This window comes from Desmodus rotundus, chromosome 8 (assembly GCF_022682495.2).
Source record: "Desmodus rotundus isolate HL8 chromosome 8, HLdesRot8A.1, whole genome shotgun sequence".
In the NCBI taxonomy this organism is placed as follows: domain Eukaryota; kingdom Metazoa; phylum Chordata; class Mammalia; order Chiroptera; family Phyllostomidae; genus Desmodus; species Desmodus rotundus.
Window position 1 is genome coordinate 13,221,439 of NC_071394.1, and position 14,197 is coordinate 13,235,635.

The 14,197-nt window shown below is 37.8% G+C and overlaps 1 protein-coding gene across 3 annotated transcripts in view; it reads right to left on the reverse strand.

Annotated features, from left to right (window-relative positions):
- The window catches only part of MTBP (MDM2 binding protein), a 55,671-nt gene that overhangs the window by 12,114 nt on the left and 29,360 nt on the right, over positions 1–14,197 (reverse strand). For all 3 annotated transcript variants that reach the window (XM_045181424.2, XM_024572201.3, XM_045181423.2), the window contains exons 14-17: positions 11,809–11,970; positions 9,729–9,846; positions 3,953–4,108; positions 819–914 (exon numbers count right to left, since the gene is read on the reverse strand). In XM_045181424.2, coding sequence (XP_045037359.2) covers positions 819–914; positions 3,953–4,108; positions 9,729–9,846; positions 11,809–11,970 — 532 coding nt within the window. The remainder of the gene's footprint in view (positions 1–818; positions 915–3,952; positions 4,109–9,728; positions 9,847–11,808; positions 11,971–14,197) is intronic.

Below are 14,197 nucleotides of genomic sequence, written 5' to 3' on the forward strand. Positions count from 1 at the left end.
GAATCATTCTTTCAAACTTGTTCAGACATCTTCTTTGACATTCTCTGACACTGTTCCTGACACTCACTTGTTCCATCCCCTGGGTAGTTCTACGGCTGCATTTTAACAGTATACTAAAAACAAGTGTTTCTGGTTTACAAGCCAATCAGAAGGAATGTTTCCATTGTTCACTGGTAAACTTAAAAGTTGCTTCTTAAAGATTAAGGTAAAATCAAGTCCTTTTCTATTTTAACTTATGAAAAATCCACATAAAATAATGTCTTGCTTTAAGAACGTGAAATATTTTACAAAATGAATCACTAAGGTCTTGAAAATTCATAAAATATATTATCTCCATCTTTATGAAAATGGTAGATGTACTCTCAGAAACTGCTCACACCTGCAAGCAAGAGAATCCTTTGAAATTTTTTTCAAACTGCTCAATTAAAATTCTAAAAAATGTGCACACAATGAACATGTCACATATGAGAACACATTCCATCTACGTGTCAAAGCAATTACTGTCATGTGACCAGGGAGTACTGACATGACCAACAGTGTAAATACACTTATAACGCAGGGACCAAAATAGTTTTGATTAAAATACCCAGTAACTAATAATAGGTTGTTTAAATGCTGCAACACTGATTAATCATCAAGTAACTTTTTCTTATAATCAAGGACAACTTATTTGTGTAGGTACTGCTTTGTTTTTTGACCAACTTTCTCTCTGGCTCGCTATCTCAGCTTACATCATTTGACTGTACTCACTTAAAACTCACATGAGATAAGCTCCACCAACCACACACAGAAGAGTAAAGGGTGAATAAAAAACTTACTCGATTCCATGGTAATGACACACTGAGGCTTTTTCAAAAGGTAAACCTCGAAGTTTCCGAGGACTAAGTTCTGGGGTCAGGATAAAAGTCTTTTCCCTGAAACACAAAGTTTTTCATTTGTATTTAAAGTTTATTTCGTGAGAAAAAATTCCAGAAAGTGTCTCAATAAAGAAATCTGATTTCTTTCAGTACAACTGAATCTTACCTGGGATAAAAAGGAAGTTACAGCAGGAAGGGCAATAAGAAAAGAAAGCAGGGATAGGCCCTGGACTTTGCCTCTTACATTTTCTGTGCCTCGAGTTTCTGAAATTGTAAGTTACGTATTTCACAAAACCATTCTGCAACATGAGTAAGTCAGGAATGAGAAATGATTTGTAGTGGAAATTCAAGAAGCAGCATTACTCTAGAAGGATTTTTTTCTTGATGTAGTGAACTAATGTTTATGCATTTAGTTAAATTCTGTTTTTGAGAGGAATAATTAAAGTCAGCTTGAATCTCTGGTAATGAAGAAGGTACTCACTTCTTCCTGCTAACACGTGGATCTCTCTCTAACTGGGAATGTGGTCATCTTGACACCTACTTGGGGAGTCAGCAACCTTTAAAATATTAGAGAGCAGTAGAGACTGATTGATGCCTCCAGTTCTTCCTCGGCAGGCTTTCGGTCGGTGGGCATGTTAAAGATCATCACGTGGTGATCTTACATAAAATGTTCATGCTCAGCCCCTGCCGTACCGAGACCTGCGAGGGTGTATCAAAATCTCAGGGAGAAAGTCACTGCAATTAGGCGAAGCTGTCCTGGTTATTCTAACAGCTGGCCTTCTCTCCTGCCTGAGTTGGGAGGCACGGTTCCAATGTACTGGCTCGTGTTCCTGAAGCTCAGACAGCTTGGATGGGGATGGGAGACTTTTGCATCAGTGGTCTTTACACAGTAATAAGAATGAAATACCAGGGGTGTGAAGTCAGAAGGTTTGGAACTGGTATAGAGAAAGGCAAGTAGGTAGTAAAATACAGAGAACAAATTTTCTTTCACATTTCCCTCCTGTGGCGTTAGTAATGAGACTGCTCACTTGCCACTGAAAATTATCTAGGGTATTATAATAGGCATTTGAAACTATTATGTTAAAGTATAAGACATACATATATGTATGCTCCTTAATAAATTCTAAAAACCAGAGTTTATATTCTAATGTACCCACTAATTTAACACTACTAAATTGCACTGACCCCAGTATTCTGACGACTGACTATAAAAGTAAATGATTTTGTAAGACAGAACTCTTTAGGTACCTGTCATTTTACTTCTTCCCTTTACCACGCTGTATTTCGTTTCTGATTTCAAGTCTTCTCAGCAACTTTATTTTTGTTTAGTTTTACTCACACCTTATTCTTTCTAAAATAAACATTTTAATAAGTATATATTTTGCCAATATTATACCTGAACTTTAATTTCATATAGCATTTATAATGGCTCCTTGAATACGTAGACATTTAATAGGAGTCCAAAGGTTCTTGATTCACTGCCGTGAAAGCTCACCCCTCAACCTTAATCTTGATAGAAAATATATTTGGTAATGATGCAGTGCTTTCCTAACACCAAGGAACTGTATCAAACCTCCCTGTATAATCTACTTGTAAACTACAGAAAGGATTAAATGTATCTCCCCTACAATGTTGCATCCAGAAAGACATCCGACCACCAGAGGGTCGACCTACAGAGTTCAGTTTATGAAGGCACATTTGACTCGGCCAGTGCATGCTTAACGATTTAAAGGGTAACGACCCAAAACTAAATAGATGAAAATGTGTCCCATATTCTGCTTTGTATAACATGCTCCCATGTATAACGCACATGCAGGTTTTCAGCCCAAACTTTCAGGAAAGAATCTTTTAATTTTTCAATTCAATTATTTATTTATATTTAGATACTTGTTTTTTTGTATTACAAAGGAATTTTAGCATTTGTTTTTGAACATATGGTACAAGAAGTTTTATGTAACAAATAATTACAAAATACAACAACAGATAGATACAAGGTATAGAAATTTTATGTACTGGTAACAAATTAGTACTACCCACGTATAATGTGCATCCTTATTCTCCCTCAAAAATTTGGGCAAAAAAGTGCACATTATACATGGCAAAATGGGGAATCTACTTCTTCACTTTCTTGATTCCCTCAAAAAAGAGTATCAATCTCTCAAATTTAGGAGAAATGGAAAATTACTCTAAAATTACACAGTTTTTAGGTCATTAAAATCATTAAGTCATTGAGACACTGAGTCAGGATCCTCCCGTTTTCAAACTGTCTCTCTCGAACATGCACATGAAGGCAATAAGCTCTATTATTCCTTCTGATATGTAAATACCATCAAATAGATCCTTTCCAAAATTTAGCTTTAAAATCAGTATTTGCCAAAACAAGCCTTTGCAAAAGTGATCAAAATGATCTATAATTTTTAAGGTCTGTTGCAAGGGTTTTCAAAATAATGGATTACCAATTTAAAAGAAAATAGGGTTGTGAATAAATCATTCAATTTTTTCAAGTACTGGTTGTGTTTTTACCTGTAATTAATTTAAGTCAACTGTAACAACATCCAGTTTTTATTAACTAGTAGAAATTGTCTGGGAAGTCAAATTAGTTATAAATTATTCATGTAGACACTGAATTCTTACTTGATACTGTTACAGTTTCAAAAACATTTTTATTACTTTTCCCATTTCTGCAGGTGAAAGGCTGCGTTTGCCGCCATTCTGCGTGACTGACAGCATCATGACAGGCGCAGAGCAGCAAAATCAAAACGAGAGAGGGACACAGAACAGAGAATTAGAGACAGGTATCTGCAAGTCAAATTACAATTTTTTCAAAAAGCAGCACCCTCTGTATACAAAGTCTGACTTTTACCAGAACATGCTGAGGCTGCTTCAATTACTTCTGCGTCCCTTACATCGACAGCACAGAACCAGGGCATTCGGCTGCGGTGAAATGTGAGGATTAAGGCCAATCAATAAACACTGGCATCCACGTGCAAATTTTGCCTACGTGGCACAGGGTGTCAGGGGCCTGGGGAAACGCGGTGCATGTGTTTTTTAAATGACTTTTTTAATTAATTGGAAATTATGACTATATTACTTACCCCTTCTGAACCTGTAGAGGTTGAAGGTCTCCAACTGGTAATCCATCTGAGGTAAAGAATTTCAGCAATTCTTTGGCGTCCAATAATGTGATCGAGTCCCGTGCACCCTCCTTGTGGCCCAGCAACTGTTCAGACGAACGAGGCAAAGAACCAGCTCTGGGAAAATAATGTTAGGTAGGTTTATTGAAAGTCGATTAGAACTCACCATAGTCAGGAAAAGATGACATGAGCAGAAACCATAAAAATGCACAAAGAAAATCGAAAAACTACACACTTAGGAAGAAAATAAAATAAAAGCTTTGCAAATCATTTAGTATCAAAGTATAGTTTTAAAAAACCTATAGATCACAGTGAAACTTGCAGTTACTATATCAGCAATGTACTACTTATCTAAAATAATTATATTCTTTATAAATGATGGCATGATCAATCATTTAGTAGTATGAAGTTATCAAATCCATAAAAGTTAAATCAAAACGTGTGTGTTCTGAAACCTCACAATATTGCAGATTTTATGGGCAGAGACTGAATGTTCCAATTTTCTATGAACTTGAAAGATCACCTGAAGCACAACCATGAAATGAGAGAGTAATGAGAAATCTCCCCGAGGCCTCATGTAGCCATGATTCCGACGCTGAGTAAAAGCACTGGATTGTTACCACACCTGAAATAACACCCAGAGCTGTATGCTTCTGCAACTACTTTACATACAATATATTCTTAACCCTAAAGACTACACTTTCAGGGATCACTTCTATAGTTTGTTACAATGTATTCTTAATCCTCACAAATTTCCTCAAAAAAGACAGGTTAGGTCTTACTTCAAGATTAACACCTGAAAATATACTTTGTAAAGTGAAAATCAGCATACGAAGCCTAAAAAACCAGCCGGTATTTCTACGTTTCAGACAGCACACAACAGTTCATTCACACTGCAGACCTCGGGTGACAGAGCTACCAGACATGACAGAATACGCTGACTCCGAACTAGGTACTATTTCTACTTCATCACTCTATTTATAAACCCAAAAGCTCGTAGTACGTTTTAAAAACCTGGAAGAGAAAAACATTTCAGTTTCAGAGAATTTTAAAGGTTTCATCAAGTGCTGAGTCACAGATCATTTTGAGGCTCTGTCACCAAAGCATAAATAAAATCTTTCAGTAATGGCACAGGAAACTAATTTCCTGACTTCATATCAATGCAACTATTTCCTGAGTATCTTACTACTCAAATCAAGCGTTTTTACTGATAATTGCATGATTAAAATGTCGGCATTATGGGTTAGAACTTACGTTTCTATACGTTAAAGATCACTAATGTTCCGACGGTGTCCCCTTCCCATTCCCTTTATTTTTAAACTGAAAATATAAATCTAATAAAAACAGACAAGAAAATGCTCAAAGATGTTCCATGAACTTCATATTCCAGGAGGGCAAGAACTGTGTTGTGAGGTGAATTTAATTTCTATACAGCTATTCTCTAGTAGTAACTCACAAAGGTTTCGTAATGAAAATTACTCTCCATCATTGTACAGGCTGGATGTAATGGGGAAATGTATAATTTGCATTTATATAGAATCCTGGACACAAGGATATCAGAGCAATTTAAAAGCCCGTTGTGATAAATTACACTACCAAATATGTTTTGGGTTAAAAACAAAGAAACAAAAACCAAAACACTGACAATATTTTGCTCAGTGTTTTCAGGCTTACAAAGTATTTTTTCTTTAATGAGATACATTATCTCATTAAATCTTCACAACTTTGAAGCAGAACTGGTATGGTCTTCCCCGTCTTAAAGACGGGGGCCACAAAGTCACAAAAAGGTGACTGTGTTTGTCTAAAACCAAATTCTAGTGACTTCTGAATTTTACCACGTATTGGTCCTCAGTGCTCCAGTTAAACCCATTTTAGCACAAAATAAATTGTGAAAACATGTAACATAACTTTTGTCCACAACCAAGAATTCAATGGTCTCTCCCATATTTTGAAGTGTACAGAAATCTTTATTGAGCATTTACTTTGTAAATCTCATTGTAAGGTACTAGAAAGAGTTCATTGATGATAACTTATAGATTCGTAATCACTGCTCATGATTTAGTGTATAGATTGACTTGAAGTAGGAGAAAGGAGGTGAGGAGAGTGCAAAGAGATAAATATATCAATGTAGAACAAGTAGAAAAGGTGCAGTAAAATAAATTTTATGAAAGAATAATACAGTCCTTGGATGCTTATAGAAGGAAGATAGCAATGAGCTGCAGCATTGAAAAAGGCTTACAAGAAAGCTGATATTCGATCTAGACTCTGAATGACAAATAAGCTTCCAGTTCAAGACAGTGGATTAAATACACACATTAATCTCTCCACTCAACAAACTGAAATCACAATGTAGAAGTACCAGACACTAAGTAGACCAAAGAGTTCAATGAATTCCAAAAATTTATAAACTAGAGCAAGAGCCTCAAGAACTGGCGATAAACCTACAAAGCAGGTAGAATCTGTCTTCTTCGGCCCCTCCCATGGAGCCACAGCGACCCTAAACTTGGGTTCACAGGTGACTGTGGGCAGAAACCAGATGACATATTTTAAGAATACTACAAGAGCAGCTGTTCAGGTACCACCCTCTCCCACCACAGATTGCCCCTAAGCGTTTTCCTTCAATTTACAGACAAAGAAACTGCTCTGGGAAGACCCAGAACCAGGTCTCTGCCTTGGTGTCTGTGATGATGTGCCCAGAGCAAATCCCCTAAGTGCTGGGTGAGGACCAAGGCTGCCTGCCCCAGGCAGCCAAAGGAAAGCTTGTCAGGCGTGATCTCCCTTCCCCCCAGTATTAAGTCAGTTACAATAGGTCAGGAAGGGGCCTACACAAACATGGAGAAAGTACATGCCAACTACCCATGTAGAGCAGCCTAGTACTAAATTCTTAGCTATGAACAAACATAAACCACTAGACACTGGAGAAAAACTACACATAATAGAAGAACATCAAAGGAACAACAACAACAAAAAAAATCAGATCCAAAGAATGATAAGATCATTCAACAAAATATTAAACAAATTAAAAGACTCTAATATTCTTATAGTATTTTTCTCAGTTCTATCAATTAAAAAAACAGGGTAGGGAACAAATGAAAATTACTAGGAATTTAAAATATGACTACAAAATATTTAACAGAAAAAAATGAAAGCAAAGGTCAAGGAAATATCCTAGAACATAGGGTAGAAAAAAGATGAAGATATAGATTATTGAGAGAAAATCAAATTAGAGTGAAAAATCAATCCAGGATGTCTAATGTTCGTTAAAACAGACATTTCAGAGATAAAGAAAAAAAACAAAATGGAAAGGAGAGTATTCTCTAAGAAATAACGACAGAGCCCTGGCTGCTGTGGCTCAGTGGGTCGTGTGTTGTCCTGCAAACTGAAAGTCGCCAGTTTGATTCCCGGTCAGGGCACGTGCCCGGGTTGAGGGCCAGGTCCCCAGTTGGGGGCTTGCGAGAAGCAACCGATTAATGTTTCTCTCCCACATCAATGTTTCTATCCCTCTCTTTCTCCCTCCATTTCATTCTCTCTAAAACTAAATAAATAAAATTCATAATAATAATAGTAAAAGAGAAATAACAAAAGAATATTTCCCAGAGCTAGAAAAAAAAATTTCGTAACACTAAAACATCTCACACCATGATGGCCTCATATAATCTCAGAACATTAAGCAAAACAGAAAATTCTAAATGTTCCAGAGACAGAAAAAAAAACCCCTATCTATTACAGAACAAAATGTGAACTGGCATCAGACTTCTCATTAAGATATGAGATCCAAGAAAAATAGAGGCTTAACCTAGAAATGTGGTCAGAGGAAGTACCAGGGTAACAGTTGCGCAGGTAGAAAGGGTGAGCCCCAGCTAGAGCAGGTAAGAAAGAATGACCTCAAGAAGAAAAACAATTGTCTACTGCAAATATCACAAGGTTGAGAGGTGGAAGACGGATTCAAAGTGAAGAGACATAGGGGTGTAAACTTCCTCATCTTTCACAATGGGAAGTTAAAAGGTACCATCTGAAATTAATCAAGAAATTGAAGTTCTTTTGTGAGTAACCCGCGTGCCTGTTCTTTTCGCAATCTTTGTTCTAGATTGAATTCTTCCTCCTGATCTACAAACATGAGAGATCTTCAAGGTATAATCTTACGTCTTCTTTTATTTTCTCTATATAGTTTCACAAAGTGATCTTATCCACTAGCGTGTATTTAAAAACCCCTTTTGATAGCCCCAAACTGACTTCCAGATTCCTCCTCCAATCCACTTGTTATGTACACATGAGCAATCAATCCATGAGCAGTGAATTTTATCTGGTGAGCTACAAGAATTTTTAAAACACGCAATACATGACTGTTAAGTCAGGGGCACTGACCTCCTTTCCCTTATTGTGGTGTTGGCTATTGTCAAATAAAAAAATGACAACAGCCAACACAATAGCCGTCCTGTGTGAATGCCCTGTGTCGAACCATAAAGATACAAGTCATGTAATAATAGAGTTGCATCTTATCAGTCACAGTGTATGATAAAGTTGCATCTGATTAGTTAATTCTTGGTTCCAGAGATCCTTATATACAAGTATAGGCCTGATTTATTTTAAAAGTCACTTTGGAGCAAAAAGGGAAGGTAATTACCATTTTTTTTTTTGTATCAAAATTATACCTTTTTTTGGTCAGATCGGCAAAAAAATGTATTTTTGGTGAACCACAGAATTTTAGTAATTAGTTTATGGGTACCATGAGATGAAAAAGGCTGAAAACTGCTGCCATAGAGCAAACTTAGCATCGAAAAAGCAGAACTCTTTGTTTTTCCAAAGCTGTTCTAACCCCAACTTCCCACCAATCTTCCCCACCCCATATGAGAAAATACCACTCACCCTGTGGTTCAAGCCAGAAATATAAATTATCTTGGATGCCTCTCTTTCCCTCTCCCCCACATCCAATCTATCACAGGAAGTTTTATTCCGGTTTACCACAAAGTATATCCAAACTTGTTCTCCACCACTACTATAGCGAGAAATCAAAGTTCTCTCTCACTTCGACTACCGAAATACCATCTAAATGCCAAGTAATGCCATCCTAATACTTCCTCCTGCATTCTATTTGCTACAAAAGAGCAAAAGCAATTTTGCAAAATCAGGTTGCATCAGACTGTGGTACACAAAAGCTTGCCAATGCACTGACAATAAAATCCCAAATCTGTATGATCTATAATGCGCTTCGTTCAGGTCTCAGCTCAAATGTATCTGCCCTGAAGAACTGCCCCCGACCATCCAACCTCATCTACATTTCCACCACCTCCCTTTCCTCAACAAACAAAATTATTCTACCCTAGTCCCTCTGATTCCTTCATTCACTGTGCACAATTAGTTGGTACTCAATAAATATCTGTTGATATATATGCACAAAATGTTACAGCCAGCCATAAATGTTATCAACAGAAAGTTATACGTAAAATGTGGCTTGCAGTACTTTGGAAGATGGCAATGGAAGAGGGTCTGAAAAGCCCTTCACAAAAACGTTCACTGTAATTATGTACACCCGGAAACCACCAGTAGAAGGCAAGGGAAGAATATTTTCTTGATGTACTACTCTATAATTCTATCTACCTACCTATCCGTCCATCTACCCATCCATCTCTCTATCTAAAGCATATACTTCTTTTATAATAACATTATAAACAACTAATATCTCAAAAACACAAAGTAAGGAAGTTCACTTAAAAATACTGAGCTGTTTAAATATTACCTTATTTTTTGTTTAGCTTTTTCAAATGTTTCCAAATTTTGAAGAGCATGCCTTTCTGGCCATTCCAGAGGATTGGTTTCCATTAGACCTGAAGAAGTAGGTTCCATGGGACTGGTGTCTAAAGAGAGAAACACATATAAGCACTGAAAAGTATCACATACTGACTTCTGCCATATAAAAATGTGTACATGTAGGTACGTGCACACATCCCTGTGGGTGGGGGGGGGGCGTTTGCGGGGGTGGGTACAAAGCCATGTTGGATTCATCGCACGATACTCGCCTCGGGCATTTAGTAAGGCTATCTCTGATGGCCTGAACTGTGCAACATGCCAGAGCAAAGTTTTTTGAAGTGAAAAAAAAAATCACTATGAAGCTTTATTTACTCACTATCTCCTCGTAATACAAGCGCATCACTCAAGACATACATCAAGCCCCTTGATTCCGAACCAACAGTTCAGTAACTACTCTATCCTAGTTAGAGTATTCTCTTCGAAATTCATATTTATTTACTTAACCGACAAATACACAGCATTTACTTCACACAAGGCAACTTGCTAAGCAATTTATAAATAATTCATTTAATCCTCACAACAACCTATGTCATCCCTAATTTAAAGATAAAAATACTGAGGCTCAAAGTGGTTAGAAAACTTGCCCAAGGCCACATAGCAAGCAAGCTGCAGAGCCAGGATTCAAACTTGTTACTTTTGCACCAGATCCCACACTGTAACCAAGAAGCTGTGCTCTCACTTACTGGCCATATCCCTCAGTTACACATGTAATGCTCCACTGCCTCTAACATCATTCAGATTACTCCAAACAGCTATTTAACTTTGGTAATGATCTGAAACAACAATGAACTGATAGTGACAATATCCATAACACCTTACTAACTTTTTGGCATTTATTATGCTCTAAGTGATGTATATGTATCAACTCATTTAATCCTTACAATGAGTCTAGTGAGTGAGTAATATTATTGTCCCCATTTTAAACAAGAGGAAAAAGAGGCATGGGGCCTCTGTTGTCATTCAGCAAACAAGTGACAAAACGGAGGTTTGAACCCGGCAGTCTAGCTCCAGAGCCTGGGCTCTTAAATGTGGCTTTAGAAGCTATGTTTATATTTTGCTTTCCAAATAGATCGGATGCCCGTAGAAAGCCAAGAACCCTAAATTTTACTTCTTTGTGTACCTTCATGGTGTCAAAGAAACAAAAGGTGCCCAACAAACATTACCGTTAACTTGATTCTTCAGTCAATCTCTTACTAATCTAAGGAATAAAAATGATTCTCACAGAATAAAAACGAAAACTATCCTGTACATTTAAAATGCTGGGCAACCTTCAAATGCTTTTACATCTTGAACAGCTTCATCCTATTCAAATTCATCACAATGGAAATCAGGAAAATAGAAAGAAGTGCAAGTTAGTACAGAAATGATCTCCACCTCCCTCAGTTAAGTTGGGTGGCTGTTCCCGCTACAGTGAATGGCAAATGTGGAGCATCTGTTATATGCAGTTTGAACTATACTACATTTCCTGTGTAGGCTCTACTTTTCTCACCTTATGAAAACACAGCTTAACAGAAACCACCCAGTCTAGCGGCTTAGAGAGAGTAGTATGGATCACCCCAAAAGCTTCTCCTTCCGCTCAAAAACAATGCTTACACTGAACATGCTTTTTAAAAGAAGTAACTAGAAAATGTTTAATGTTTAAATGATTAGAAATACAGCTCATCATATATATATACACACACACATGTGTATATATATCCAACAAGTCTTAACACCATCGATAAGTGCTACAACTTTAAGTAAAATGACATAATGAAACCAACTTAATTGATATGAGCAAGAGTTAAGTTTCTATGGCATTTCAGCACCATAGTAATGAAACAACGTTGAATGAAATGACGTTACTTGAGGATCTGCTGTACTTGTATATACAAATATATGTCACTATTTAAATTTATAAGATTCATTTTATTTCGGTCAATATTATATTGGTTTTAATAATAAACAGCAACTGTCATAAATGCCATACACAAAAGAAGAACTAATATTTAAAGTAACAAAAACCTTACCATTTAATGGACTGGAGGTATTAATTTTGTCTGTTTTTCTTAAAATCGTTTTAGGAACAGCAGCATCAAAATGATCTAGAAAGTGTTCCCTTGTGAGCGTTAACAGACGCCTGAACTCATCGACAGACACCACTTCCGGCTGCTCTGCCAACTTTCTCCTTTCTGCAAGACAGGGACCCACAGGGTTACCCACATCACTATTATTTTACATTCTCTCTAAACCACATCTACTCCTCATTCTATGGGAAATACTCTCGAAACTAAAAAAAGTGCAGTTTACCCAGCAAAACAACATTCCCGTGTGGGCCTGTGTGTAGGTTCCAACCCCCTTTGTAGATAATGGCAGAGTTTCGAGCCACTCGAGAGAAACAGAAAGAGCAATTTGTTCGCACTGGAAGGTGATAAACGGTAAAGCACGTTCACCAGTTTTCAAAAGTACCTTGCAAAACGTCATGCCGGTGTTTTTGTAAAAATAAAATCCGTAAGACTTTATTGAAACAAGTTAAATGTGGTATCTTGGTCACTGCCACTTATTTCTTCTCTTTTCTAAAACCTAACATCACAGTAAAGGAACACACAAAGACAACCAAAGAAGAAATGATGACAAATGAGTTTTCAACATACCTTGGAAGATGAGATGGTGGTGGAGCCTTCAAAGCAGAGGCACCACCTCCGGGGTATAAGGGAGACACTGGCAAGGTCCGGGGCTAAGACAGGACTGGACCCATGGAGGCTTAGGGAGGGACCAGCGAGAACTAAATGTCCTCACCCACCCACCCTCCAGCCCTCAGAGCCAGGTAACTTTGCTCTATTTTTGGGGGGTAGAAACTGAACAGAGTGCTTCAGACTATGAAATATCAGGTGCATTAAGGGTAGTATTGATGCTGGGGTTAAAACTAAGGTTAATTAAGAGTTACACAGACAGTCAAACCCCAGCCCAGCGGTCAGAAAGCTAGCAGCTACAAATGCCCACTGGAGAGATGAAAGAATTCTCCTTTTGAAAACTGAATGCTCCCAGAGAAAAGACATGGATACAGATATTGAAGTGAGTAGGGATAGAACCTCACAAACAAAATTTTGAATTGTTACTCCATCACTCTACAACGCAGCTTGCCAGATCCTACAACATGTTAGAGCGAGGCACACAGAACACAGAACTTCCCATTTAAAACAGGAAGAGTCGGGGGGGAAATCACCAGACATTTAAATGAAGTTGTTGATGAAGGGAGAGGGCCTGCGCATGGCCAGGATCCTGCCACCCTTGAGGACTGAGGAAGGAACACTTGCAGCGCCCTTCCCCTCCCCCCTTCTCCCTCCCCACAGCCACTGAGCTAGGCTGGAGAAGAAACCTGGCATGCTCTGACCAGACCCGTCCACTCCAAACTTCATCTGGGCCAGCAAGTCCTCAGAACGCACGCTCTCTGCAAGGGGGTGAGGGCCCTGACCCTACAGGGTGGCCCAGCCCTGGCAGTCCTTCAGGGCATACATTCAGTTCTAGGTGTGTGTATCGGAAAACCCACCCAGCCCTAGACCTACTAAGTCATGTCCTTCAGTCCAGCTTTTATCTGTAACGTATCACCATCTGTGTGCATATGTCTTTAAGTTTATATCTTAATTGTTTCCAACTTTGGAAGGGAAAATAGGTGTTATTCACTGTCCCCCTCACTCAACTAAATAAAAAAAGTCCAGGATGAAAAAGAGATACTAAAGTAATGAAAAAGAGGAGCCCAGCAGAAATAAAAACACTGCAGGAAAAATAGGTTTTCTGAAATTAATATTCTCACAGAAATAAGGGAAAATACCACACCCATGACACAAGTACAGGATGCTCTGATAAAAGAAAAATCAATAGACAAGAAAAGACTTTTTAAAATTAAGCACATAAAAGCTCAGATTTTTAAATTCCATAATAGGGCTTACAATGCAAGATACCCCCAGAAACTAAAACAAGAAGATGATGTATAAAAGGAAAGGAAACGTAAGCATCCTGTCCAGCACACCAATATATAAGTGTTCTAGAAAGAAGGAAAAGAGGAAATGGGAGAAAGGAAATTATTAACCACATAAGTTTTTTTCAGACTTAAGAATGTGAATATTCTATTAAAAGGGCTCATCGAGTATAGAGCTCAAGACTGGAGAAGGGGAATACACACACTGTGACGCAGAGTAAAGCCTTTAGAGACAAAGCTTCCCGAAGTACAGGTTCCAGACCCGGGTAAAAACAAGTAAACCAGAATACATCACTGCAAAGGATAAGAACTGTATTAAATTTCTCCACACAGCAACGCAGATGACGATGGAGGATGTCTGCAAAATTCTGAGTGTAAGGGATTTTCAAACTGGAACCCTATGTGAATTATCAATAATCAAGTAAAGATATTTTCAGACA